Here is a 9,551-nt window from a genome sequence, read left to right as displayed (position 1 = left end):
TTCCTAAAACACCCAGGTAAGATTTTTCCACACAGGCTGAGCAAGGCTTTTAGAAAACTCAAGGCAAAGATCATTCCACTACTGAGGAATTTAGAGATGTAAAAGTTGTTAGCTTCTCTTCTGTGGGACTTTTAGTTCTTCAGTAAAAAACTGCTAGAATTCAGTAAATTGAATATAAGCACTATTATCAATAACCACAGAGCCTACTTTTTCCTTGCATTAAGGTGTATATCACTATTTCCTGAAAATAGTTATATTAATATTTTACTTTTCACTTACCATACATGAAGCTGGGCTACTAGAAACCATGAATTCAAAGTATCAGGCATTTGGCACCCTTAATGGGAGGGGGAAAAAAAACAACACAGAAACAAAACAAAATATTAATTTCATCACATTTTGTGCCTAACAGAAATTCATTAAACTAAAATCTAAATATATTTTAGTAATTTAATTTCTGGTCTTAAACATCACAGACATATCAGAAGCAAACATCACTTATTGTCACACTTGTGCTTAAGCTCTAGAACAAGCAGCCACAGGACGCTGTATGTTCTGAAAGGCTCCACATGTTTAGAATTCACTTAGATAACATTTACGGGGTGGGAGGGTGGAAATGCAAAATGGAGAATTAGACAAACATTAGCTCTGAAGTCCCAAAGCAGTAGAGAATAACAGGGAAGTATCAACAGATACTTTGCTCCCTTCTTACACTCTTCCTTTAACATGTGCTTTGCCTCCTGCCAGGGACAGGACACTCTGCTAACGGGGTCTTTGCTCTGTTCTGATTTACTACACGACCCCCAGCATTCTGAGCGCACCTCACCTCCGGCCAGTCGACATGAGGATTAAAACCACCAACCAACCATACAAACCACTTCTGTTTCCAGATTCAGCTCTACTCCAATAGCCACTGGACTTCCCAGAGATGGTTTGTCCATCTGTGTGTTCACACTATGGATCTGCATGTGCTGTTAGGATGCGAGGCTGGAGATTCAGGCTCTGTGGCACAGAAACCTTATTCCTCTTCCTTATGCTTGCAAAGCATGGACCTATGGGTTATGTGCACATCCTGACCTTCAGTTCCTGTCAGTACTAAACCTTCCCCCTAGGAAGTCACCTCTACATCTGTTTCCTGGAGAAGTTTTTAAGAGGAGTACCTAATTAGAAGGATCTGAGACAGTCACCTTGGCCTACTCAGCACTTGGTCTTGTCTTCTGGACTGTTTGAACCCAGTTGCAAGAAGGCCAGAGAATATTCAAAACGGAACTCTCCAGTCAGATGTGCCCCAAGGAAGTCAACCTGATCTTTTCTGTGTTGAATATATTCCTTCCTGACTCCTATGCTTCTTGGTTCTCCATTATTATCAAGGAGATTCACCTGGATCACGAAGCAGTACTTTCCACAGCCTCTTTCTTTTTAAATGCCAACTATGGTCAGGCAACCACCAGAACAAAGCAAATCATCACTATTCCTCCCTCCTCAGACAGATGACTCCATCAGAGCCTAGGAGGTGCCAAGCTTCTGCATCAGTGCCCATACATCACCTATGCCACCACTAAGACACTGTAAAGACACTAACAGTCTATGTTTGGAGGTTAAACACAAGTTTCCTTCACCCTTCTCCCCTTTTGGTTCTCTCATTCCTATTAGAAATAGTTCATGTGCCTAGAAATGACTACTTTGACCTAAAGGCATGCCAAGGCATCTCTAACCAGGGCAAGAGTACACAATGCTTGCATTAATCAAACCATTCAATTAAATGAAGGTTCCACAGGCAAGATTCAGAGTAGAACAGTTCAACAGACAGGTTTCTGAAGTAGAAGTTCCCATGTATCAGTCTCCCACCACAGAAATCACTCTGCAGTGGAAAGCAAAGCTCACACCTCTACTACTGGAAATACAGAAAGTTTTTAAAGACCTATTCAGTACCCAGGAGGGAAGAATTTTTTCTTTAACTTTCCAAGTGTTGCACTTCTATTTTTAGAATTCATTTTTTAACTTCTATATTAGGACTGTCTACATCATAAATTTATAGGAGAGATGGTTCCTTTAAAGCACTAGGCTAGCCCTCAGATATCAGCTTTTTAAAAAGAAAACAATTCTAAAATTTGAGGTTTTGGAACACCTTATTCTAGGAAACAAACTGGGGAGAAAGATCCATCCTATAATTAAACAGTAAATTATTCCCTGCAGAATAAAGTTAGATACAGAAGAAAAAAGTCTGATGGTAAAGCTACCTATGAAATTAGTGTGACTCTTCTCAGCTGAGGAATCAATCTGTTCTGCCCAGAGAACACATCCTGTTCACATGTCTGCGTATGATAAGAGACATGAATGCTCAGGATTATGAGGACATACCTCTTCCTCCAGTCATATTCTGCACTTAAAATTCATCAGGTAAGGGATGCCAAACTTGAACGTGGACTTTCTTTCATGACAGATCATCTTTGCCACTACCACAATTTTAGGAAGCACGCAATGGGATAATATCCCCACGTCCTGCAAAAAAACAGGTGAACTCTGTCAGTGTTCCCCTGAGCATGACAGCCGGCAGCAAGTGCCTGTAAGGCACCTGATGGGCTAAGGGAGACAGAAGAATCCAGAGCCCTGTAGGTAAACTCCAGCCCTTTAGAGCTGCTTGGTAGCCCCATCAGGAGCCATCTGAAAGGTTCCTTTCATAGGGCCTTTAATATTGCAGATGCATGACAGTGGAGCAATTAACAGTATTAACAGTTCAAGATGAATTCAAGGTAACCCTACGCTCCATGTTCATCAGACAAGCTTCAGCTCAGCTCTCAGTATCACAGAGTCACAGCATGGTGGGGTTGGAAGGGACCCCTGGAGATCATCCAGTCCAACCCCCCTGCCAAAGCAGATTCACCTCGAGCAGGTTGCACAGGAAAGTGTCCAGGTGGGTTTGGAATCTCTCCAGGGAAAGACACTCTACAACTTCTCTGGGCAGCCTGTCCCAGGGCTCTGACACCCTCACAGGAAATTTTTTTCTCATGTTTAAGCAGAACCTCCTGTGTTCCAGCTCGTGCCCATTGCCCCTTGTCCTATCACTGGCCACCACTGAGAAGAGTATGACCCCATCCCCTTGACACCCACCCTTTAGATATTGATAAACATTAATAAGGACCCCTCTCAGTCTGCTCTTCTCCAGGCTGAACAGCCCCAGCTCTCTCAGTCTTTCCTTGTAAGAAAGATGCTTCAGCCCCTTAATCATCTTCACAGCCCTTTGCTGGACTCTCTCCAGCAGTTCCCTGTCTCTCTTGAACTGGGGAGCCCAGAACTGGACACAGTACTCCAGAAGTGGCCTCACCAGGGCAGAGTAGAAGGATCAGGATCACCTACCTGATCCTAAAAGCTCTTTTAACCTTTCAAGTATGAGGTTAGCCATGAAACACTCTCCTTAGAGGTGGCTACCTCCTTCATTTTGTTAAAACTACCCAAGCTCTGCAAGCTTTGTGCACAGAAAGCCTGGCACGAGTCATCTTGCTATCCCCTCTACTACTTCTCTGTTCTCCTCTAAACAAGAAAAACCTGAAGTCCTAAAACAGCTCTACATCCCACATAAGCAGCACAGTACAGACATTTGGGATGGAGGCTTTAAAGCAGAGCTCCCAAAGTTTTATCCACCGATGATCACAAAACAAAGAGACAAAAGAATAGCAGGTATAATAAAATTAACTGCAGTATAATACTGGAGAGCCTCAATTAAAACACCTCATTTATATTCCACAGCGGCCTCGTGACTTGTGTATCCACGGTCTATATTTTGGGAACTGTTATTCTAAGGCATAATACAGAATCACAGAATGTCAGGGATTGGAAGGGACCTCGAAAGATCATCCAGTCCAATCCCCCTGCCAGAGCAGGAACCTAAATGAGATCACACAGGAAGGCGTCCAGGCGGGTCTTGAATGTCTCCAGAGAAGGAGACTCCACACCCTCCCTGGGCAGCCTGTCCCAGGGCTCTGGCACCCTCACTGGAAAGAAGTTTCTTCTGAAATCTAAGTGGAACCTCCTGTGTTCCAGCTCACACCCATTGCCCCTTGTCCTACCATTGGGCATCACTGAGAAGAGCCTGGCTCCATCCTCCTGACATTCGCCTTTCACATATTTATAAACATTAATGAGGTCACCCCTCAGTCTCCTCTTCTCCAAGCTAAAGAGACCCAGGGCTCATACTGCATAACAGAGAGTCTCAGAAATTTCACTAGGTATCAGCAGAAACGCACTGAGAGAGCAAGACAGCCTACAAGACATGAAATGCTACCACTGTCCTAGTCCTCAACAGCAGACTATCCAGTCTTTACATCGCATGACACCTCTGTCAGAGAACCTGACAAAATCCACGTACCAATCCAAGTTCCATAAGGTCACACTGCAATGGTCATTCAGGCCACGACGTAACCACCTCACAAGAGCAGGTCCAGGAGCACTGCAGAACGCTCTGTGAACAACTGGTTCTGATCGCACAGGGTTAACGAGCCCACAAACGGGTTTCCAAGTGCATGGACGTACGGTTTCCAAGGCCACCTCAGGAGGTTAACAACTCTCACAAACCGCAGAGAAAAAGTTAATAAGCCCTCCAGAGACCAGAGCTGACTCTGTGCAGTTCACTTGGGTATCTCAAGACCATGCAACTAGAGTCAGAGGCGCTGAGGACAGCAAAGCATAAATACACCACTAGGTCTAGCTTTTGCTTAGGCAGCCCTGAGCTGGGTCCCATGCAGCACCTTTACTGCTCTCAGGCTCCTGAGCAGTGCAATTCACCAGGCAGGTGTGCAGCACCCACATCAGCACAGTCTCAGGCACATCTGTGCTTGTTGCATCACCCAGGGAGGGAGTTTAGAGTTAATTGCTTCCTGTTCCTACCAGTCCCCCAGGCTGCTCTTCTGGGAGAGAGCTGCAGTCCTGGCTTAAGCAATGTCCACCTTTATTTGAAAAAGGAGCAATTCAGAACAGAGAAAACCAGCTCCTGACTGATCTAGTTTGATGAAGACACGGTAAACTGAACTGGAAGGGGGATATCTTGCTTCATGCCATGCTCCCCTCTCTTAATTGTGTACTCCTCACTACCTACTTTATGCTTCAGCTGCTGTTCATCAGACCCTTCCTGTGCCACTTCAATTCACTAACACAGCAAAACAGCAAGTCAGTAAAAAGCTGGGCTGTTTTCTTTCAGGGACATAAACAGTTCACCAGAGGACACGATAATTGTCCAGTCCAGAACACAGGCAGAGGAATATGGAGAAGTGAGCCTCCTCCCTTTGGCCACTCCTTCAACTCAGCTGCCCGTGGAACCACAGCCTAAAGCTTCTTCATTGGAAAAATCAATTTAAAAGGTTCCTGCCCACCCCACACAGTCTGTGTTTTAGGGGAACTATCTTGCCTGTTAAATTTTAGAGCTAATCCCCAAACAACACCAGCTGTAAGTAGACAGAAGCAACAGAAACTTCTTGTATTTGGTTTTCTATGAAAGCCATTATTTATTTGAAACCACAACCATAGACACCAACACCACACATGTCCTTACAACACCAAGGGTGCATCATACACTGTCAATCTCAGCAAAACACACTATCTTGTTCCTTACACAACAGCAGTCTCAAGTCAATGTAAAAACAGGTCTCCCTGGGTGTAAATTCAGTGATGGACTGGTTATAACTTGTACTACAGAGCAAAAAGACAAAAAGGAGCGACAAAGACACTCTGGACAAAATGGTAAAACTCAAACAAAAGACTGCCTGCTGGTTGTGATGTTTTAAGTGAGGGGGAGCTCTGGGAATTTTCTCTTTGAAACAGTAAAATAGTATCAAGAATTCATCTGAAGTAGTTTTATTCAGTATTGAGCCCGAAAATCTGTGCCAGTATCTTTTTCACAGACATGTTTTGAAATTCTTTTAAATTTTAATCCAGGGCAACATTTATATAAATTTGTACAATTAACTGGTTAAGCAGAGATAGTAAAACACCAGTTAAAACCAGCAAAGCCTCTATTTGAGAGGCAAATACAACAAACAGAAGAGAACTTATCTGAGAAAGCCTGAGAGAGCACACAGCTGGGGAGAGGTGTGTGCACAGGAAAAAGGAGGTTCGAATTTTTTGATCACTAATGATGAATCCAACTGCTTACAGAGTTCTCTCACTCCTGCAACCGCTGAAACCACATCACAGTTTTGGAAAAACTTCTGAAAACCATTGGAAAATCTTGCAGCAGCAACACCATGTACCGAGACACCCTCAATAAGCTCTGTGCTAGATGAACACACAGAGGTGTCCCTTCAGCTGATATCTCAAGCAGCAGCCCCAACCTGTGCTGGAGCATTTGGTAGCTCAGGAGTTCAGGTGACAGGATAGATCTAGGCAATAGGTTTGCTACCAGGTAAGTCACAGTGACACAGGAAACAATTCACATAAGAAGAAAATGATACTGAAGCGTACGTAAGCCTCGAAACCACATCTTCCCCATTCACCACCTCGATTTGATACTAATAAAAGCAGCAACACATTTTTTAGCCAATAGCTGAAAAAACTGTATGACATGGAGAAGCCATCTCAAGTCAAGCCAATATTATTTCTATATATTTAGAGGGACTTGTGTCTCTGTTCTAGTCATACTCTCTACCCAGTCAAGAGATGTGTCCTGGTTTAATGTTGTCATGGTCAGTAAAATGTAGGAAATCTCTAAGTTCCAGCCAAACCTGCCCCAGTCATGATGAAGAGAGACGGGTGACCCTGTGATCTAACCAACCCTGTATCATAAAAAAGTTGTGCATCAGTGGATGGGAATGGTTCTCATACTTGCATCCCAGTTATACTGGACCTTCTCACAAGTGGTCATGGGACAGGGTAGGACACAAAGATCAGTAAAAAGGGAAGAGGGATCTGGATTCTTAGTTTATCCCACCCCTGGTAATAAAAAAGGCAATATCCTTGAAAGTCTAGGATGTTCTGGGTTTAACCCATCCCACCCCTGTTCTTGTTCTAAATTCCAGCGGGCAAAATGTAACAATCCCACACTCCAGAGTCTGCCCTTGAATTTTGCCACTCCAGAGCTTACAGGAATGCTGCAGTACAGTCAGCTTCTAGCTGACCACACACTGTTAAGGTCTGACAAGTCTTTTTGTTGTCATATTTATCGATAAAAATTCAGCTAATGCATTTCCATCAGCAGTTCTCTCGCTGGGGCAGTAGTGCAAATACCACCAAGTCTGTTACTTACTGTTAAAAAATTCCTCGTAGTCAGTTTTCTCCACACAGCACGTGTACATGCGCAGAGCTGCTACCTTAATTTTCTAAAGAAAAAGAAAAGATAATACTTAAAGCTTAAAGATAATTCTTAATACTTAAGGATAATACTTCATCCTGAGAGCTAGTGAACACCACTGTTTCTGTTTAATACATACACTATCAGTTTCTGAAAACACTTCTTTTAAGAATCACAATCACTTGAGATTTTCAGGAGCACATTAAACTACTATATCTCCCAGGAATGATAAGTATAATCAATCTTGCCTTAAGGCAAAAAAAAAAAAAAACAACATTAAATGGCTTCTTAAATACCTTTCCAAATCTAATTTAATATAATGCTGTCATTACAGAAAAATAAATGAAATGGTTTTCCTTACAGAGATTCCAAAGTTCTCAATTCACAATTCCTGGTTTCCTCCAATAACTTTAATTGATGTATACCACTCAGTGTTTTGTCTAATTTAAGTTTTACATATTAAAGTACTGACATACCAGACATCCTAAAAATATCTTTTTTCCTACAAACATGAAAATTGAGCAACTAAGCTTCACAAGTGAGAAAAGAATCCCAAACGATGAATGACATGACGTATACTCAGGTGTTTTGGCACTTCTAATTTTGTTCTTGGCTTGCCATTGCACCAGAAGCACCTTCAGTGCCTTATTTATAATAAAAATACATGTGCTGAAGCTTCAAATAGTACAATGATTGATAATAAAGATCTGAAGAGCTGTCAGCCATTCCTGTTTACTAACATCAAGGGGAAAAAAAAAATTAAAATTTGAAAATTCCCAATGTAAGCCAGGAAGCAACACTGTGTTTGGGTTGTTTTGGTTTTTCTTTCTTTCTTTTTTTTTTAACATATACTAGAGATCACCTCAGTGCTTACTAGACTACAGAGATGAGCACTATGCCTGTCAAATGGCACTTTAAATTACTAAAGTAATTATTTGTGTCTCCTCCAACCAAAAGAAAAATAAGGAAGTTGCAATTGATCTTCTGCTGTGGAAACACAGGAGTCATCATTTTTCTTATTCAATAATCTCAGGCTTCTGTCAAAAATTAAGTATACATCTAAACTTCTTGCAGTAAAAGAATTTACACTGCTCACTGGAGTTCTGAAAGTCTCCTTTTTAAAGGAAACGCTGCCTGGCCTGGGAGTGGAGATCTCCCTGGTGAAAGCTGCTGCCCCAGACTAGACATTACTAGAGATTAGAAACATATTGTAAAGCAGAGTCCCTGCAATCCAGCCTTAAATAATGCAGGTAACACAGGAGGAACTGAAATTTAATCATGGAAGTTTGAGGGTGTAGAAGAGGTGTGGGGGAAGGGAGAAGAAAAAAGCAGAGAAATATTAAGAAACTTCCCTAAGATCTCCTAGAGAGCACTGGCAAGGCCAAAAATGAACTCAGGTCTCTTGGGCCCTAACCACAAAATAACTCTCTCCAAACTCAAGTTCCCCAGCCAAAAGCAGGCAGTAAAGAGCAGCAATTAAGGAAAACTCTGAATCACACTTAGAGCTAACAAGAATCTTTATTACAACAACATGTACACAAGCACAAGGGAGAGAAACTACTCTCTCCCGAGGTTTAGTATCACCTGATTAAAAGCAACTGATTTTAACCAAAATCCCTAACCCCTTTAAGTGTCAGTTATCTTTTCTTTATAGTTTCTTTCTGAGGAGTGAGATGCAATCAGCAACAGTTTCAGATCAGTCTCGGAGGAGGTCCTTGCAGACGTTCAAAGCACCTTCTAGGTTTTAACTCCTGCACAGTTGGGCTCAGCCCTTCCTTCAAGCTGCCTTTTCCTCTCACTCCTTTATACCGTGTCCTAGTTCAGAGCAAAGAAATTATGAATTTCATCTCTGTCTTCTTCCTTCTGCAAAAGGAACTGAAAGTGTCTCTCACAGAACTGCACTCATTAAGTCACTGTTAACAATTGCTTTATGAAAGGGCTGTTTAAAAAATGCAAAAGAGGAGGACCTGTTTGTGACTCTGCCCTAGTCAGCTACTGCTGAACAGCAACTCAAACAGCAAACGTACCAAAGCTCACTACTCTCCTGTCACAGAAACACAGAACACTGAAAGAGCTTCAGAGGAGGGCAACAAAAATCAAAACATGGAAGAGCCTCAGTGACAGAAACAAGTTAGACTGAGTCTCCTCAGTCCAGAGAAAGACTAAGATATTATGGAATAGACGAGTCTATAAAATCATCAGTGGAAGGAAGAATGTGAACATACACGCCAAGGAAAGAATAGTAATTCTCTTTAAGTACAAAACTTAAAAG

General features: G+C 42.3%; 1 protein-coding gene across 1 annotated transcript in view; it reads right to left on the bottom strand.

The window, feature by feature from the left end:
- Window positions 1-279: 279 nt before the first annotated feature.
- LOC104528377 (ubiquinol-cytochrome-c reductase complex assembly factor 1) overlaps window positions 280-9,551 on the bottom strand; it is a gene marked incomplete at its 3' end in the record, with an annotated part of 19,058 nt that continues 9,786 nt past the window's right edge. Inside the window, exons 5-6 of the mRNA XM_010172364.2 lie at window positions 7,235-7,307; window positions 280-337 (exon numbers count right to left, since the gene is read on the bottom strand). Coding sequence (XP_010170666.2) covers window positions 280-337; window positions 7,235-7,307 — 131 coding nt within the window. The remainder of the gene's footprint in view (window positions 338-7,234; window positions 7,308-9,551) is intronic.

The sequence above is a fragment of the Antrostomus carolinensis genome, unplaced genomic scaffold, assembly GCF_000700745.2.
Source record: "Antrostomus carolinensis isolate BGI_N321 unplaced genomic scaffold, ASM70074v2 scaffold41077, whole genome shotgun sequence".
NCBI classification, from domain to species: Eukaryota; Metazoa; Chordata; class Aves; order Caprimulgiformes; family Caprimulgidae; genus Antrostomus; species Antrostomus carolinensis.
The sequence above is the reverse complement of the archived record's forward strand: the minus strand, read 5'-3'. Positions and strand labels throughout refer to the sequence as shown.